We start from the raw sequence: 20,861 nt of genomic DNA on the forward strand, positions 1-20,861 counted from the left end.
CAAATATAATCCCAAAATTTCCCTCGGCAGACCAATACAAATAAAATGTTATAATGCTGAATGTAATGTAACGTTGCATTTTACAATAGAGCATCATATAGAACTTTGAAAAATATAAATTTTTATCCTTTTCGGTCCTGAGCAAAAACAACTCTGCAGGGGTTAACTTTGGTCTACTTTAGGATTCAAAATTATTGCGATTTTCACTTACTTTAAATTGTTATTGTATACTAAAATATAGCTACTTGGATGATAAAAGATAGCTGCTCGGATGCTAAAAGATAGTTGAACGAGTGTTGATGCTACTAAACAGATAACTGCTTATAGGCTCAGAACTGACAGCAGCAGTAGAACGAAACAGACGAGGAACTGAAAGAATATGGAAAACCAACTGAACTATACGATCTAAAATCAGTGAGTGAGTCGAACTTGGCTCAGATTCTACCCATTTGGATTGATTTTATCTACTTAAAAATAGTAATTATCAATAACAGTATCACAATTATGCTTAAAGCTGGGATTGATTGGATAAGAATATGCGAGTCATGTGCTTGCGAAAAGAGATACAAATGGTTATATCTAAGAGTTGCCTCAGAACCAAAGTGCGAGGCTAAATTCGATTAAATTATAATAGACGACGATCTTCAGCTCTTGATCCGTCTTAAAAACTTACGATTCTGTCATGAAAGTGGCGGGATTTGTGAAAACAAATTAAATAGCGATTCTCTGCTCTGAGGAACAAAACTTTTGAAAATAATATTTCTTAATTGGACCCGATGGCGGAGGCGAACCAGTCCCAGCTTAAAGTAGGTGGTAACATTTTGATCACAAATTCAGGAAAAACTCAGGTACTTGGTAAGCAATTCTAGAGTTCCCATAATTTCAGTTTGGGTCTAACTAGTTGTATTGAGAACAGTGCTGTAAATTCTCAAAATCATTTGATCATTTTTGATGAAAATGAGAATAATATAGCAGCTATTCGCTATCAAAGGGGACCTCCTGCGAATGGGTGATATCAGTTGGTTAGTCATTTGACGAAGGCATGGATCATTCTCATTTGAGCAACGCTATACATATATCATTCAATTGAGTGTAACCTACACATAAACGGAGCTCTGGTCGACATTCCGGCGAAAAAGCTAAGCCAACCCGACACCAACCTGAATTCTATCAAACCCCAACCCGATGTTGACCCGACATTGACCCGACATAAACCCAAAATTGACCCGACAACAACACGACATTCGGTCGACTTCGACCTTAAATTAGCCCTACATTGATCCGACATCGGGTCAATTTGTCTGTTCGGGACCATTTTGCTGGATTTTTTCCATACTCCACTGTCGTATATCAAATGATAGTGAGTGACTCAATTGACAGTGACAATGAGCTTCGAATGAGAAAGGGGCTCTTCAAATTATGGTCATGTGAGAATTCGTTTACACAGAATTGATTGAATGGTTGTATTGGTTCATCTTCAATAGAATGATATGAAAATTTACAGCACTGATTGAGAATCAGGTTGCTCGGGATTATCTGGATATATTCTCTCGGGAAAATATGTTTGATGATTTCTGGGAGACTGATTTGGATGAAGTAAGATCTACAACTAAAAAGTTTTATGATTTTTTATTTTTTATTTCACATCAATATGCAGATAAGTAGTTTGAATTTCGCCATGGGCATTCAACTCTTAAGAGTTACCAATTTATTTCTTTCAAACAAATCTGAAGGCTGCTCAACTGGAGTTGCTCTTCTAGACATAGACTGTGTTTGGCAAGAAGGTTTGATTGCTAAATTGATAAAGTTTAATTTTCCATTCTATATTACGAAATTAGTTCAAACGTATTTAACTGGCAGAGCTCTGCAGGTAAATTATCAAAATTCCAAATCCGATCGACAGCCTGTTACACGGGAAAAAATCCGAACTCCGAAATGAGAAAAATGACTCATGATTTCATGAACACAGCGTATTTTCATGTTATGAAAATACACCATGAATAATATTCATGATATCACGAGCAACTTTTGCGTAACGCAGCAAACATTCCCAAAATCATGAATCGTCAGAGTTGAAATCATGAGCTAAATTCATGGGTTTAATTGTTAACCAAAAAATGTAAAAGAATTAAAACACACTTTATTTAACTTATGTTCAGTTGCGTTCAGCATGCCGTGAAAACAGAAAGAACTGCCTGCGCGCATTGTACAATTGACCAAACAGTTTTGGCGTGATTTTCTACCAGCGATTTCACCAAACTGGACCAACTAATTTCTATTTTTTTATGAAACGCACAAATTTTAGCTACTATTCTCGTGGTTCTAGAAGAAAAAAAAATCAAAATAATCTTTTATTTCATAGTTCGAGTGGTAGTAAACGTCATTTTAACTGCTCGAATGAAGTGGTTAATTCTTTCAAGCGAACGATGATCGTGGCATTCATGGCAGTAATCCATAAACGCTCCGGTCACTGCATAACATGTTCAACAACAAGGATTCGGTGAGGCAACGGAAAGCAGCCAGAAAATTTCGTTGCTCAAAGTCACACGTCTGCAAGACTCTATGGAAGGAGGGAATAGTGTGTAGAAAGAAAACCAGATCCCCAGCGTACACTGACGAGCAAATCCAAACCGTGAGATCTCAATGCCAAAATATACCATATGTATACGAGGATAATTGGAAGGCCAGGGACACCAAGCAACTCACCAACAGGATCAAAAGCTGTATCCGGAAAATAGGTATTGCAGCCGTCCAACGGTCATGTTCCAATATCATGACTAAGCTGCGCGTGCCGGTGGACCTCGAACCGTATGCCAATATTCACTAAGCTCAGTTTGAAGACAGAAGCTAACCTTTTGTATGAAATTAATCAGTGTAAACGAAACTCGCTACGCAGTGCTTGTGTGCATGAGGGCATCATGTATAAGCTATACGTCAATATCTTGATTATCCAGGAAGTATTCGGAAAAGTGGTTCAGGTGATTGAAACCTTCCGAATGAAAGACAGCTTAAAACACAATTTTCACACTATGCTACACGTCTATAACGGTAGGTTAACTTTACAACCCCCTGATCTCCATTACTTTTTCGATTTGTATTGAGGTCCACAACAACTGTGCTAAATTTGAACGAATTTGGTTTATCTAGATTTGCGGACGATCTTTAAAATGTATATGTAAAATTGTAATTCCCTTTTCAAAAAAATTTAAAAAATTGCTCCATTTTTACCAAACCTGAGACTTAGCTGATACTGTTTAGTACTTTACTCGTGATCGGAAGATATCCCGAGCAGAGAATGAAAACAAAATGAAAACTAAGTTTGATATTTTGATATAAGCGTTCGTGATAACATATTTTGGCTACCGTGTGGTCGAGTTAACAGTAATCATAACAAATATGAGATCTAAATGGCATATGCAGGATATTAAAAAGATAACAAATCATGTTTTCTTGACAACAAATCTATGTATGCGGTTTAATATCAGTAATTTCGTTAATAATAAACAAAATAAGTAATCAATATGTTGGTAGCCACCCGAGCAAAGTCGGATATCAAAATAATATCAAAATGATATCAAATTATGTTTTTTTTTTCTTTTTATAGGGTATCAAGCTGCACGCAGCTCCAGCTTAGTTTTCAAGACTTGACCCATTTGAATAAATTTTGCTTCTATCTTTGACAATACAGCAGAAGGACTAGCCTATGTTGGACGCTTGAACACTGGATTCCGTATGTATTGTTTCAAGATAGTTATAGAAAAAATGCTGTGACGTGTGACGATACATCCGCGTAGTAAACCGATTGAATAAGTAAATCCGTTTCGAACGAAATATCTAAATTATGTAAGTTACGAAAACCGCGCGAATTTCGAAAGCCGTGCGAGACAACCGAAGCGAGAAAAAAGGCTTATTATCATTTAAAGAGTGCCACCAAAATAAATGTGATAGCCTATGTTGGCAAGTTGATTAATTTTGGTTTTCTGCTTAGATATTCTACTTATTTATTACTGAGCTTTGTATCAAATTAGTTAATTTAAAGAACGTATCAATCATTTCAAGATTTCGACAAATTCTATACTACATAAGCTCAAAAGCGTTTGACAAGCTCTACCGAATTGCTTATCACTTCTGCGTAAGCTCCGTAGACGTAGGTGCGTTGAATCTGACAGTCGGCAAAGGTTTAACCTGTACAAACACCGCTTAAGGAACGACCTCGAGTCAGTAAAACCGTTTAGAGCTAAACATCTAAATTACGTAAGATACGAAAATCGCGCGAATTGTGAACGCCACGCGAAACACCCGTAGAGAAAAAAAACAGCTTATTATCACTTAAAGAGTGCCACCAAAATAAATATGATAGCCTATGTTGGCAAGTTGATTAATTTTGGTTTCCTCCCTAAATATTCTACTAATTTTACTGTTGAGCTTTGTTTCAATTTAGTTACCGCACGTATCGATCATTTAAAGATTTCGCGACCGTACCGAACAAATTCTATACTACAGAAGCTCAACAAAAACTTTTGGTAAGCTCTACCGCATTGCGAATCACTCCTGCGTAAGCTCCGTAGATGTAGGCGCGTTGATTCCGACAGCCGCGAAAAGTTAAACATGCATCAATACCACATAAGGAAAGATCGGTTTTACGTATGGTTTAGTTCATAGATTAACATTGACTGCTGTTTACAAATGTAAGAACTTGAACACTAAGAAATAAGTTAACTCAAATGCTTTAACCGCATATATAAGAGATTTCGCGTATTGAAAGAATAATATAGTATTTTTTTTTAAACTTTATTAAAGAGACTTTTAGCCTTAGGCTAGTTCATCTCTAAATAATATAGTAATCGAGTACAACAAACTCAGGGGAATACAATACCTCCAAAAGTTTAAAGCTATTAATTGTCACATGTCTCTACTTTTACTTATTTCCTAAACTATTCCTCTCCTTGTTAATCAGCTTAATGCTATTGGTCTGCCTGCGTTTTCTTTTTAAAGTTCAAGACTAAATAAGAAGATTTATTCTACAACTTTAAAGGTTAGTTGCCTCCCTAAGCGGACCCCCCGCATAATAATTCTTTTGTTAATCTACTTAATGTCATTAGACTTTCTGAAGTTTCTTATTTAAGTTCATTTGATGATTATGATATCGCATTAGTCTAATTTAATAAATTATTGAAAGCTCTAATTCACCTAATCAATCATAACCCATGCTATATAAAGTACCTGCACTTGTGCTTGTAATCTAAAATTAAACGTGTTTCAAGTAATTTTGATTTTGACCTATACCTATTTATTATATCTTTGTTCGACCCAGGTCACCTTCAAGTGACTAAAATGCTTCATTTTGAAGTTAGTTTCCTAGCTGATTTTTAAATTATATAGGGTATATGCTCCAACTATGCTCACACGCTTCCACTATATCGCACCACAAAAATACGTATGGGTATGTCACAATAGAAGCACGCCACAGTGGAAATCCCGAGCCATAGTTCAAACACTTATCCCAAATCGAAATGAAGCACATATAAGATTAGTTTCAATACCATGTACAAAAATGATGTTTAACATTGTTTCCTGAGTAATACCTCAATGAAAACAACAATGAAAGCTTGTCACGCAAATAGAAGGAGCACCGTTGGGCACTTTCTGAAATATTTCAATAGTATAATTCCCTTGCAAACCCAAATAAATCTATCTGCGTAAAAATAAATAAAATAAGAGTGATTTGCGGCAAAACCCGCTAGTATCACACCCAACGTCCGTGCCTATACGTAAGCGTACTACGAAACGGCTCTCAATCGAAGGAGTAACAAGTGTGATACTATCACTGCTAGACTAGATCTTTGGTTCTATCATGCAGTGGTTTATCAGAGAGGGGAAGCTTAGTAATCCCCATTGCCTGCCCATGACGCCATTCTATCGCGGCATGAGCCAGCAACGCCGATCATAAACCCACCGTCTCCAACACTCCACTAGCATGAAATTAAGCCCGCCCATCAACAGCAAGGTGCAAAAACTAGCCAAGGGGAGGGAATATCAAAATGATATCAAATTATGTTTTTGAAATCATATTGATAACATATTTTGATAAACTGTTTTTTTAATTTCAGTTGAATTCATATTTTGATATTATTTTGATATTTCTAAAAAATATAATTAAAAACTAAATTTGATATTTTATGACAAGAGCATCCACATTTATCACTGAAATCTACTACTGAAAACTGTAAAAATCATAATTGTCTTTGTGATGTTCATAAAGAATACAGCAAGCATGCTGATTTGCTAACTGTTTTCTTCGTGAACATCACAAAGACAATTATGATTTTTTACAGTTATATTTTACAGCATTTTTTGATATTAATATAACTGCGAATTTAATTTAAAAATCGATATAAGATAGATATTGATAGAACTGATTGAAATATAGGTTTTTTTATTTCGAATAAATCTTATTGATAACATTTTCGATTTTGAATCTTGATATCAACCAATAGATTTCAAAACATTCAGATTACTAAATTTGATATCATGATATCAAAATAATAACTAATTTAGTTTATTTTATTTTTTGTTTTGCTACCATAGATTTTTTCCCTTGGTGAACTTCGTGAAATATCGCGAAACTTTCCAACACTGTCCTTGATATACCATATAGATCTCATTTTTTATGATTACTGTTAACTCGACCACACGGTAGGCAAAATACGTTATCACGAATGCTTATATCAAAATATCAAATTTAGTTTTCATTTTGTTTTCATTCTCTGCTCGAGCACTGACTTGACTAGAAGGTTTTCAAATTTTGTTATCATGAACGATTATATCAGAATATCAAAATTAGTTTTAACTTTGTTTTCATTTTATGCTGCTTCTTCGTAACATTTGCTTCTCCGCTGAGCATCGCTTGCTTCCTTTTCACTGCTTTTTTAGGCTTCCTGAGACGTCAAGTCCATTTCCACCACCCTACTCCCTACTATTATGTTGCTGTTCTACGTGCTGTTTTTTGTTCTTCCATAGGTTTTTCAATTTCTTGCTGCTTTCGGGCCTTCCGTTTGCCCCTCCAACTTGCATAAAAAACACAATTGTTGGTACCCTTATGTTTCCCTCCCGGTTGAGGAAATGCAGTTATGAAGGAGTTTTCTCCTGCACGTTTATATACACCGCGAACACCACTGTGCATGGCACAGGCCCCCAATTTCTTCTTCAGCTACACTTTCCTGCATTTTTGTAATACCAACACTAGAGCATTATCCGGGACATCCGGAAGCAATTCATACACTCGTTGTATTGAATGATGCCACCCACAGGTGATAAATGTATCATCACTGTCGTTCCATCTACAGAATGAAAAATTAATTCATCACTGTTGTTTCTTAATGTATAAAGCGCAGAGTCCACCGAGTATACAACTGCTGCTGCCTGTTATTTTGGCAACAGTTAAAAAAGCACTCAACTCCAATGATGGTTTGCTTGTTCAAATCAGCATTGGAACTACATATAACTTGTTGATATTAACCCTGTTTCCGCTCAGAGTGTTTTCGCAAAATCAATTTTAAAAACCAGTATCTCTGGATTGGCTTGAGATATTGACCTGGATTTTCTTCCGATAATAGAAGAACTAGAACAGACTATGTTATAATATTTTAACAAAAATCGGTTGTAATTTCAGAATGATATAGCTAACAATGTCAAAAAATACATGGTAATCCAGAGTAGCTATGGGCGGAAAAGAGTTAACATACAAATAAAGTACTTTATCTTGCCTCACCATACTCTACATAGATATATATTTTTTACCCTATCATAATATACATTGCATAGCGGAAAATGTTCAATCAACATGAAACATGTACACTCCAAAAATAAAGTGTAAAAGTATACATTTCTCTTACCATCCTGTATTCTGAGGGCATTAATCAGTGTTTGTAGGTATCGAAAAACCGGAACATTACATGGACGGATACAGTAATGAAATTCGCATGTGCAGAGAACACATAACATTGCAACAATGACGGGTATCAAATACAAGCTGGCTATCAGTTTTACGTTCATGCATCAAGTGACACAGTAGATCAAAAATACATTACGATTCGTACCGTACTCTGGTTACGGAATGCCATATACAGATTTACGACAGACGCTATCATGGTTAGCATCCAGTTCTTTGCTTACCATACTCAGCTAATATTGAACCACGACCGAGGATCTGGTTGAAATGACGAGTCATTGACTTTTATCTATGATGATGATGGAGAACGCATGGCAGTGTGTCCTCCTCGTTTTGAATGAATGAAGGTTATGCGTTTTCCATGTACTTCGTTGATGCAATTTGAATAAATGAGTTTATTGGTTTAACGTAAATAAGTCTATAGCTGCGAAACACTGTCTTGTATTTTAGAAAAACAACAATATTCGATCAGAGTTGAAAAAACTCTTATATTCGACATTAAATTTGTCACACGGAAGCATGCGTTGAATTAAATAATGTCAGTTAGGTTTGGTATAATTTTAAAAGCGCAAATGCCAGTGAAAATAGCTCAAGTTGTGTGCAGTAAGCGTGGCTCATAAGGTTGAGCCTGTTGATCAATGTCCACATGACATTCTCTGAGGAGATATATCAACATAAGCATGTCATGAGTCAAATTGCTACACTTAACAAACAGGTTTAAACATTACAAATTCACACACTCAATCCGCTCCTAGTCATAGAATGATTGATTTAAAGCCTCCAGCAAACTCATAAAAGATGCATCATCTCACCAAGCCGCGCGGAACAAAAGGTTCAGCATCACACATTCCTATTATTCCGTGCCTGGATCAAATTCCTGAACGCCCCAGACCGGTACCGGAGGTATGAGTAGGTAAGTTGCCTATTCTGTGCAGGCTACCACACATAATAGAACACTGCTCCAAAACGCTCATACATAATGGATAGAATGGCATTGAATATAAATGTTCTCCCGAAGAATCAGTCCATGTCTCACCGACGCTGGCAAAGTAAAAGTTTTCACCACAGTGAGGAGCCAATACCTCACTTGGATCCTAACCGAGTAAGGTTTTCAATAGTTTCGATGATTTTTTTCAAACAGTTTGCGGTTTTGAAGATTGCAAACAAATGTGGTATGATGAGGACGGAATAACTTTTTCAATCACGCCGGGCAAATCGAAAAACTATGCCATGAGGAAAACTCCACTGAGGCTATAACATAACGTGCATGGAATGAATCTCCGCCGAAATCGATCGAGCATTAAATTTCCAGGCACAAATTTACGCACTAAGCAGAAACGTTGCTGCTGGCGTTTATTGCAAATCACCCCTAATAAATAATAATACCTCCGGGCAGAGGGTTAGAGATCAGGATGGTAGGTGCTATCGAAAGTTATTTATCGGAGCTGTGAGTTCGGTATATGCATGGATGGGTGCAGACACTTGCTTCATGAGCGGTATCGATAGCGTTAGCCATTATTAAGAACAGTAGGTAGGAATGTGAGAATTTTGTCCATGAAAATCAAAAAATTCAGATGACTAAATCTCTTTCAATAATGGACTGCAACCACTTCAGAAACTTCACATATCAAACTTGTATAATTCCACTGTGCACAGGTGTGCAACTACAGACACACTCCAGGCTCCAACCCACAATGGAAAGATCTCCACGACAAACAAGACCGAAGAAAATAACCACTTACCTGGAACCCGTGGAAGATTTGCCAAGAAAATCTCCTTCAGCAGCATTAATTCATCTTCCGGTGCGGATGCCAACGATCCAAAACAATCATCCTCGGGCCAAACTTCCCTGCAAATGAAAGTGGTCAAAAAAAAAATAGAAGAAAATTGAGAGCAAAAAAAATGTATGTGTGCTTAGGGATGTTGGAATAAAAATGTGCGCGAACGGCAATGTTAAATGGAGAGAAAGGTCAGACAGGTAGAATTATGCCTATTCTGCAAGTACCGCACTGGGCGGCCACTGCCGGGGTGCGATTTGAATTATTTGATCGTAAATTAGATTTATTAATATTCATTATTCAATATATTTTCACGGCGTAGCGGTAATCCGCAGCTACAGTGGATCACATTTTCAATGCTAGAGCATACAATTCCACAGTTGGTGTTTTCCATGGAATCAAACGAATTTTAGAACTCGTAAATGGAAAGAACCACGTAAAAAAGCATGGAAATCCTGTGTTATGCAGTGACCAATTCTGATTGGAATAATTTTTGCTCCTTTGTAAACATCATAATAACCGTGTGTCAGGGTTTAATTGTTTCAGTCCAAATTTTTTTCTTTGAGTTATTTCAAAGAGCTTTTAACACTTTTTGTTTGAATTCTATGATCGAAGTAAATAAATACATACATTTTCAGAAAGAAATTCTTTTGGTATGACCTAGGATGTCCCAATTATTCTGGAGTTTTGATCTTCATATTTGCAGGTTCAATGTATAGGATATGTTATCGAAATTCGTAAGGCTTAAACACATCATATGGAAATCAACACGGCTTATACATTAAACCTGTTCGTTTGTTCCGCGGCATAACTTATGAAAGGGCTTGCAATCTTAAGGATGGGAGTTCGACGTTATCCCCTTACTTCGGTGTGAACTTTTTTTTAATCAATTTCTGTGGCTATTTAGTGTCTAATAATCTTCAGTAGCGAGTTGATAGTTATTTAAAGCAGGTGAGATGTAGTGAAGAGACCACAGAATATGGAGAAGCAGTAAATTATATTCCAACAATCCTGTAAAAAGGCAGAACATACTACCGAAATTATTAGCATATTCTACACGTGCCACATCTGCATAAACTTAAATACTGAAGTGTGGTAACGTAGGTGTGGGAGACAAAAGTAAGAATAAGGTGAGTTGAGGTGAGATGAATTTAGGTAAAATAATGAGAGAGGATGAGAGGTGACGTGAGTTGAGTTGAAATGAGATCATATGAAAGTGCGATGAGGTGAGGTGAGAAGAATTGAGGAGAGGTGAAGTGAGATGGGGTGAGGTGTGGTGAGGTGGGGTGAGGTGAGGTAAGGTGAGGTGCGGAGAAGTGAGGTGAGATAAGGTGAGATGAGATGAGATGAGATGAGATGAGATGAGATGAGATGAGATAAGATGAGATGTGCTGAGAATGTGATGAAAGGTGATTTTAGATTAGGTAAGGTGAGATTAGATGAATTTAAGTGAATTGAAGTGAAGTGATATGAAGTGAGGTAAGTTGAGTAGAGGGTAAGATGAGGTATGGTATGTTGAGGTGAGGGGATGTAAAGAGTGTTTAGGTGAGGTGAGATGAGAAGAAAGTGAGATAAAGTAAGGTGGGACGAATTAAGGTAAGGTAAGGTGAGGTGAGGTGACAAGTAAATTAAGGGGGAATAGATAGGGGAAATGTATGTAATGTCAGCCTAAATGCCCCTAACTTGGGGCCATACATAAATTCAGTAATGGACTAAATTTTCAATAGCTACCAAAAATATCCTTTAGTACCGTCCCAATGACACGTTCATGTAGATACAATTGATAAATAGCAGATTTTTAGAAATGGGCGAAATCTTAGATCCATAGGCCAATTTGATTGAGGGGTATAGTGGTTTTGACGACGAAATATGAAGGAGAAAAGTCAAAGACAGTCGTTTTAAAACGCAATAGAGTTCGGTTCGAAATAGCTTAAAAGATTTGCAATATTGGTACGCTGGTAAAATCGTCAAGCGTGAAGTAAGGGGCACGGTAGATCAAAAAATGTGAATGTTTTATGGATTCTGTTCCCAACTTAGGCTGCGGCCAGAGTAGACTCGACCAATTCAAGAGTATCTTATTATTTATTATTATTTCTTGCGTGAGTCCCATCGCGTCGCGTCGCGTGTCACGTCTACTCTGGCCGCGGCCTTACGTAGGGAACAAATCGAAACAGCGAGATAGAGGTAGAGGTAGAATTTGATGAAGGCATGAGCGCTTTATCGTAGCTGTTTTTTGTCTCCAGGTTTGAAAGATCATCGGTGGTAGAGGCTTGTTCTTGTGTAGAGGGCACCGCTGTGGAGTTTGAGTTGGAATAAGTCCCAGGTCCTATTATATTATTATTATATATCCAATGATAAATATTTAAAACAGGATCAAAACACAACTGGAAGAAGCAACGTAACTTTTTTTGATTTTCTCTCATGTATGTTTAACGTTTACATGACAGTGCAATTAACCATTTTATGTTTCCTTTCCAGGAGAGAAAATTACATTACTTGTTGATATATTTATTTGTATACTTGTAAATAATTATTTAATCAGATTCGGAATATGAGTGATGAGGGAGCTTATTGTGTTTGCGAGTCCTCCGTTCAGACTGGATTTACTGATTTAAATCTTTAAGTTTATTTTAAGCTCTGCGATGATGGAACATTTTTAGAATAATATTATAATGGTTCACTTTTTTCAGCCTTCGTTCAGGAAAATACAAAAACATTGTGATGCATGATAACAACTGTTAACTGTCCAAATAACCTCGATTTTTCTGACTATCGATTCATTATTAAACTTTACCAATATTTTTAAAAGCATTCCATATTGCGTTAAACTATTCCATGGTGCATAATAAAATGTTATTGAAACAATAACGCTAATAATCGATTTTGAGTTGATATTTTTCAATTTCCATTTTAAATTATTTTATACATAGTATTATTAAATTTTGTATATAACGCTGAGTTGAATAAACATCATTTTTATCCGAAAGAGAGGAGCCAGCTCAATGAGGGATGGTTTGTTTTCTTTGTCTTCTTTTTTTATCCCCTACCCGATCGTGTTGTTGGTTTGCGAAGGCAAGCCTGGGCCGCACGAAAAAAGTTGTTTTCAAAAGACACAAGGTGCCTTTCCTAACAAAGACATCATATAGTTGTTATCAAACGAAACAAGCCGAAACCGCATTTCCTTTCGAACTTCGGACGTGTTCATATCGATCACCCACGATATGCGGACCGGTGGATAGGCTCCCGCAAGCAGCTTGCACCCAGGCGCTCTACAAGAGCGCTCTAGCCAGAGAAGTAGTGAAGAAATCACACCGTCACTGTGCAGTTGCTCATCGTGAGAAACATCACTGTGGGCCACCGCCATCAAGCGCCTTATCGGCATGACGAAGAACATCAAACTAACTCACCATAGCTGTGAAGAAAGTGCCTAAAGATCTCAGAATTTCCCAACCACGAGAAAGATCGAACCCGCCGCTACCAGAAGAATACGAACCTGTGTGTAATCCACTCTAAATGTGTCATCATCATCTCAGAAGACCAGCCGTTGCTAGTATTATCAGCCTTCTACACTTAAGTGTAGCTAATAGCGAATTTGTTTATTATCCAGGTTGGAACCAGTTCCAACCCGTGCGAACCTTAACCCGAGCCAGGTTGCAAAAATAATCTTGATTCCCTATCCAGGTTGGAACTGAATCAAAAACAAATTCGCTATAAACCAAAGGGCCCTTGTCAAGGCCATCCAATTTTTTTTGCAAAAGAGTTAATTTAAAATTGATTCTAACGTCCGTTTACCTCGCTGCCAGACATACCATGTCATCACGCCCAACGCTCGTAGGTAGTTAACCGAGGACCGAAACATTTGTGAGCAAATACCTCCAATGAACCAGAAGTAGTAGTAACATTACGTTTATTTCCATTGACTATGCTTTTGACGTATGGCTGTCTTTCTTTACTATATTGGGGGTCACATTAGAAATCGGAAATGAGCCATGTAACGAAAAGTTTATAATATTTCTCCATTTATAGCCAATAATGGAAAATATTTCATTCGACGGAGAATACATCCAGCAATTTTGACGTAGGACAACGTCTGTGATTTCTATATGGGGGTACACGTTACGAAAACCCAAAATGAAACATGTAATAACATTATGAAATTTTGAACAGTTACAAGTCTGTCCATAGTGGATGGATTTTAATTCTAAACAAGCTAATCGATTGGAAAGTCATATACAAATCTGTTAAAATGAACACTTTATCAATTTTCAACAGGTCACTAATGAAAATGAAACGAATGTGCAACTGTTGCTATCATAATTAAAATAATCACCGATTACCTGCGAAAAGCGCTTTCCCTAACACAGATTTAAAAATTGATTTCACTCCGGTCTTGCCAAACGGTGTTTATTCAATCACCACGTGTGGTGAGTGGTGGTGTCCGGTCGTCATCAGCAGCAGCAGCAGTGCTTTCGGCGCTTGGCGTTTTCCAGTACATAATGAAAGCCTTCACGCATGCAGCTAGCTGCATGCTCTCGATTCAGCCCTCGATTCACCGAAAAAAGAGGAAGAAGCCGCACCGCTACTGATCGGATTCAGTTGCACGTCGTGCGCCACAGTGGGCCATCTATGCCAAGTACGTCACCCTCGTTCCAAACAACATACAGCTCGCCAGCTTTATCTGTGTTGAACACCCCAATAGTAGCTCAGCATTACCCAACCATCACGACATAACGATCCTTTCCAGGACCACCATAAATTTGTTAAAGAGCTCCTTCTGCAGTTAACAAATAACATTTTTCATATAAGCCCACGTAGTCCTACGTCACCATTGCGTACAACCCCATAGGGCTGTCCCTTGTAGTTTTTTTTATTTATGTATAGTACAAATAGTGAAAAAAGAACAATAGAACAACTAAGAAATTCAACGAATAAAATATGAATATGTCGCGTACTAATCAGAAGTGTGAACGGATGGGATGAATCTATATTCTCTAGCACGGACATCACTTTTTAACTCATGTGTAAATTTGCCTCCTTCAGCGCTTTCTGGCAAGATGTAATTGGAGCTCGGTAATAACACCAGAATATAGGAAGAGGAATAGCAGTCGAAATTTTCGTCCAAAAAAAGGTCTACCAAATCGCTTTTACCATCAGTTGCTGCCAGATAGACAACCTGGTCGGAGCTAGCAGATAAAAACAGATAGAGAGAAAGTAGGAGCAGCGGAAAGGGAGCTGCACACTACACCGTGCCGGATGCGATTTGCTTTGGTATGAAAGAGACAACTATAGCTAGTTTACTCTCTCATTCCACCGCAAATACCGTCCGACACGGACACTGCACGGTGTAGTGAGTTGAGATCTTCGTCGTTCCAAAATGCTTCTGCCAAATCACATCCACCATCAGTCGCAGACAGTTGAGCTTGGTCAAAACTACGAGCATTGCTGCAAAATATCAATTGACGAGTGCACGGATGGATTTGAGTTCACTCACTTGAGAAATAGTGGAACAAGCTGCGGGAAATTGTTTAATAATCATGAACACTAATAGCGGTAAACTCCAACCCGGATAAACTCTTAATTCCGTCGTTGATTGGAGGATCTTCCAAATATATGTTAAGGATAGTATTGATTAACATCGACGTCGAGAACAGCCTTTCATTTGGGATCGGGGTTTAAACCGAGGATAATAACCGTTGGAGCTAAATAATGAACATTTATGGTGGTAAGCTCCAACCGGATTAAATCTCGATCAAGAATATCCAGCTGATTTGACGTCGACATCATAGTAGGCAGATCATCCAAACAGGGTCTGAATTAAAAGTTAATTCGAGATGGAGCGTGACACCATTAGTGTTCATGATTAGTAAACATTGCCGGCAGCTTATACAACTTTTTCTTGAGTGAGTGAACTCAAATCCAACCGTGCACTCATGCTGAATATCACTAGCCACCTAGGCAGTATCAGTTAAAACAATTAGAATATCAATATGTATCATTTGCCTCCTAGATGAATGGATGTAAAGGTGGTCAAGAACTCACAGTCCGCTAGTGTTGGTGAGTTATTTGCCGTTAATGCTCCTTAAAAGTTCACTATTTTATCATAAAGAGTGACAAAACAAAAATATTTACTGTCCAAAACATTTGGACAGATTTGGACCTGTTTCATACGACCGGAAGGTGGTCAAAAATTCTTTAACAAGAGGAGGATTGATTATAGCAAAACTTGCCATATACAATTGCCATTGTTCATTTTAGTAAACAAACTAACACTTCTTCCTTGTGTGGCACGTTTCATTAGGCACCTAGATTCGCCTCAATGTCAGTGCTCAAACGACATTGACATCGTAAAGGAACCACTGATATTAAAAATTCTGCCACCATTTTTTTCTTATATACGCCAGCTGATTCTGTGACACTAACCCGAATGTCACTACCCCGAACGCTATAACCCCGAACGCCGTTACCCCGAACGCCGTTACCCCGAACTCCGTTACCCCGAACGCCGTTACCCCGAATAGTACTCTACCCCGAATGACCGTTACCCCGAATGGCCATTACCCCGAATTCATTTCCAAAAACTGTTTATTCTACTAATTGTCTTTTGTTGGTTAAACACTGGTACTATATTGTAAATAGAACAAAAAGTTAAACCTATGTATTAATTAACAACAGGGTGATTCCCGTCAAAAAGTCCAAGTGTTCGACGCGTTTTATTTTTTTTTTAACGTCAAACTGGTTTGATGTTGATATCGGAGTTAGTCAATACCCAAGTAACATTTCAAGTTTTATGAAATACTACAAAGCAACTATAAAACAACATTCATAAAACCCTGGTCAAGGCTATTTTGTCATTAATGCATCCACCAAAACCTCATTAAGACTAGAATATGTCTAGTTGGCCCACCCTGGAGAAGGTTCTGAAGGGTGTATTCTCGAAGCTCTTCAAGATTGATTTACTGCAAAAGGTTGTAGGACGAACGCATTGATAACCATTTGAAAGCTACAATAAAAGCTATTTAGCAACAATAAAAACCCTTTCCGAGCCATTTCCCCTAGCCGCATCTTCCACTAAGAAAGCATCAATCAAGATATAAAAGGAGTTATGAATCCAATCTTATCAAAATAATGAAAATAGAAACTGATGGTATAAAAATCTTGTTGAATATCCAAATTTATTACAATAGTTCTCATTAAGTGGCCTAGTTTTAAGTGCCATATTAAATTTTATGTGAAATGTACGTGAAAACATCGAAAAAATTAAGTCCACCCTCGTAAAACGTCGATTTGACTAATTATTTGACATTAAAAAAAATATATATTCTTCAGATCGAGCTTGGCCGAGACTTTTTTTTTATTATTTTCGCATTTTAATGTTTGCTCATTGCTAAATTTACCAAAATATAGTTATATCTAAGAAAATATTGATTGAAAATCGAAGATTGTAAAAAACAAGCAAACTAATTGTAACATGGCGGTGGCATAAAAGTTGATTTTCATGGGTCAGTTGTTTTGCTTTCATGAATTCCTTAACAAATTAATAAGGGTTTAAAATGGCTTTTATGAAGAAAACTTGCAGGCTGAATTGTATTTATCTAAAGCCATTTTGCTTGATCCTAACCCGTTCAGATTTATGGCAGCATTTATAGAGGCAAAGTTGCCTGCAAAAAGTTAAACGTCAAAGTTTGTTTATCTTTCGATAGTTGCGCTGTGAGATCCAGGATTCTTCCAGGCGGTTTTCTCCTGATGGATTGGGAGCAGTTACTCAGATAGTTTGCGATACTGTTTTACAACATTTCGCATTTCGAACAGCTGGAAGTGCAATCGTTCCCGAAAAAGATCCCCTTCTTTCGGATGGTTACAGAAGTGCACCATCCAATGGTGCAGGGATGTACGCTTGAATAAAATTTTCGAAGAGTTGATTCTAAAATCGCTGATATGGATCGGAAACCAGCTAATCTCCGCTTACGAACAGTTTCAGTGGTTTGCTGTCGGTTGATATTTCGCAAGATCTGGAGAAGGCTGGTATGTTTTTTTTTAATTTCGACAATGTTTTATGGCACCGCTCAGTTTACTCTTCTCCGCCAGATGGTCAGTCGTGGATGGTGTGCTGGTTCTTCTAAGGAAGTAAATTTTTCTGAAATCGACTTGAATTTTTCATCCTACTTCGTCTATCCTTTGAGATTTCCTTGTCATAAAATTGGCATTTATTAATTATGAGGAACCATCTTTTAAGCTCAATTTGTGAACAGAGTATTGTTGGGGAGTTATTGATGCACTTTAAAAAACCTAAAAAGCAACAATAAATGCTTTTTGCTCTAATGCAATACCAAATGGTTTTATGGTTGCTTTTATAATGATAGATCACGTTTATAAAGTATTTTATCAAGACATTAATAAACAATTGCTAATGACGTTTATGCTTGAATTACAGAACAGTTTTAAGGAGGGATTGATAATTGTTTTAAATTTATTTTTAAAACAAGACAGTTTTTGACTTTCTTGCCAGACTATAAAAGGTTTTCACAACAGCGAAAAGCTGAATTACTAAGCAGGAATGTTTTACACTTTGAAATGCTATATTTAAACTAATTGGTTTGTTCATTGTCGTTATAAAACTATCATAAATCAGAGTGGATGCTAGATGGTCACTGAATTGTTACTTGGGTACGATACTAAGAAAACATTTTACAGAAGCTCATCGAATTAGGGCCGGTTTAACAATTAATGGGTGGGCATAAATCCACTTGGCTTAACATAACGTAGCATAATGGTCCTTTGGCATAATGGTCATTTGGATTCTAAAACATTCCCCAGAAAACCATTCCCCCGAAAATCATTCCACAGAAAACCATTCCCTAGAATTCCATTTCCCATAATGCACCATTACCCAGAATGAACCATTCCCCAGAAAAGTATGCCATGTATTGACTAAGGGAATATTCCCTGCTTTATCATACATCCAAAGAATTACTTATTTTCTCTTTTATATATTCAAAGAAAGATATATTCACTTCTTTATCGTTTATCCATAGAATTACAGATGTTCTCTGTTATATATTCAATATTCCCTTCTTTATCGTATATCCAAAGAATGAATTGTTTTCTTTTGTTATATTTTCAAAGAAAGGAATATTCCCTTCTTGATTATATATTTATCGAATTAATGATGTTCTCTTTTATATATGATCAAAGAAGGGAACATTCCCTTCTTTATCGTATATAAAAAAAAATTATTTCTTTTTCTTATATTTTCAAAGAAGGGAAAACCCCTTGATTCATTAAGGTCTCCTCAAACCCGTTGACCCATTAATAAGGTTTTCTCTTCTTTTTATATACGCGAAAGGAGATTCCTGGAGTGACTATAATAAACTTGGTGTCATTATAACACAATTATTAACAGAGCTAACAACATGCTTGGTTTCATAAAACGTTTCTGCTATAACTTTCACGATCCTTATACGATAAGAACATTGTTCATTGCTTATGTAAGGTCGATATTAGAATATTGCAGCATAGTTTGGTCTCCTTTTTCAATCACACACGAAGAAAGAATACAGTCCGTTCAAAAGCAGTTTCTATTGTATGCACTCCGCAAGTTAGGTTGGACTGTATTTCCTCTGCCATCTTACACAGCTCGGTGTATGCTCATAAATATCCAAACATTGAAAGAGCGTCGTGAATTTGCTATGATTTCTTTCGTAAACGATATCGTATCACATCGAATTGATTCAATGGACCTATTGTCATCCTTAAATTTTTATACACCATCTAGGCATTTACGAAATAGAAATATATTTGCTACTAATCGTCATCATACGAATTATGCCAAATTTGGACCCTTGAACCAAATGATGGATACATATAATAAGCACTGCGATAACATTGACTTTACAATGACAAAAACCAAATTAAAGCAATATTTTAATTCCTCGCATAACGTCAACTAGAAGTAATGTTTTAACTTGTTCTTAAGACATATTATAAAAAATATAAAAACAAAGACAGAATTGTAAAAATAGCACTTAAGACAACAATTGTAAAACGGTCTACACTGATTGACGACAAATAAATAAACTAAAATAGTCAATAACACATGGCATACTTTTCTGGAGAATGGTACATTCAGGGGAATGCTTTTCTGGGGAATGGTGCATTCTGGGGAATGGAATTCTGGGGGATGGTTTTCTGGGGAATGGTATTCTGGGGAATGTTATAGAATTTTCATTTGGTATAAAAGACATTTGGTTATTCTAAATCTCTTCCAGATTACATAAATAATACTACACACATTCACTACAACGTTTGATAAATAGCTAAACTGACGCTCAAACCTTACTGACATTCCTGTCCAACTGGCATACTTTCAATAGAGATTTAACCTAGGAAAAAGCTCGCGAATCATAGTGAACTTTTGCATCACTGATTTGCATGAATCAATTTTAAATTGTTATTTTTATCATTTGTATTCAGTTTAAACTACAAAAGAAAATTTTCTTCTAAAAAATTTACCCATCTTTTGATCACATGCTGTTCTTCCATTTGTCTTAATTTCGGGGCTATAGCCATTCGGGGTAGTAGGGTATTCGGGGTAATGGCCATTCGGGGTAGTAGGAATATTTCAAATGGTGGCATTCGGCATTCGGCGTAGCGGCGTTCGGGTTATGGCGTTCGGGGTAGTGTCACAGAATCACGCCAGGTACCGATCTTTAGAAAACTCATCTTCTTCTTCTCATTCGCATTTCAAGCTTATTGCTTTTTGCATATTAGCTTATTGCGTGCTCTCAACTTAGTGTTCTACATGCACTTCCACAGTTATTAATTGAGAGCTTTCGATGCCAATTACCAGTGCATGAATTAGTATATTGTGTAGCAAGCACAATGATACTCTATGCCCTGGGAAGTCGAGAAAATTTTCAACCCGAAAGATTCCCTCGACCGGACCAGGAATCGAAACCGCCGCCTCCGGCTTGGTAATACCAGGCCTTTACTGACTAGGCTATGAGACCCCGGTAGAAAATTCATCGGTAATATTAAAACAATGCAGCGGTTGTACTAAAAAGTTGTTTTACGGTTTTTTTTATTATTTTTCCTTCATTTGTTTTCCGTAGATCTTGTTTTTCGTACTGAATACC

The 20,861-nt window shown here is 37.0% G+C and overlaps 1 protein-coding gene across 1 annotated transcript in view; it reads right to left on the minus strand.

Moving 5' to 3' along the window:
• timeout overlaps positions 1 to 20,861 on the minus strand; it is a 201,977-nt gene that overhangs the window by 142,899 nt on the left and 38,217 nt on the right. The window contains exon 8 of the mRNA XM_065238478.1: positions 9,694 to 9,800. Within this exon, the coding sequence (XP_065094550.1) occupies positions 9,694 to 9,800 (107 nt within the window). The remainder of the gene's footprint in view (positions 1 to 9,693; positions 9,801 to 20,861) is intronic.

Source organism: Ochlerotatus camptorhynchus, unplaced genomic scaffold (genome assembly GCF_037179485.1).
Source record: "Ochlerotatus camptorhynchus isolate MF236.1 unplaced genomic scaffold, CSIRO-AGI_Acam_v1.1 ptg000794l, whole genome shotgun sequence".
In the NCBI taxonomy this organism is placed as follows: Eukaryota; Metazoa; Arthropoda; class Insecta; order Diptera; family Culicidae; genus Ochlerotatus; species Ochlerotatus camptorhynchus.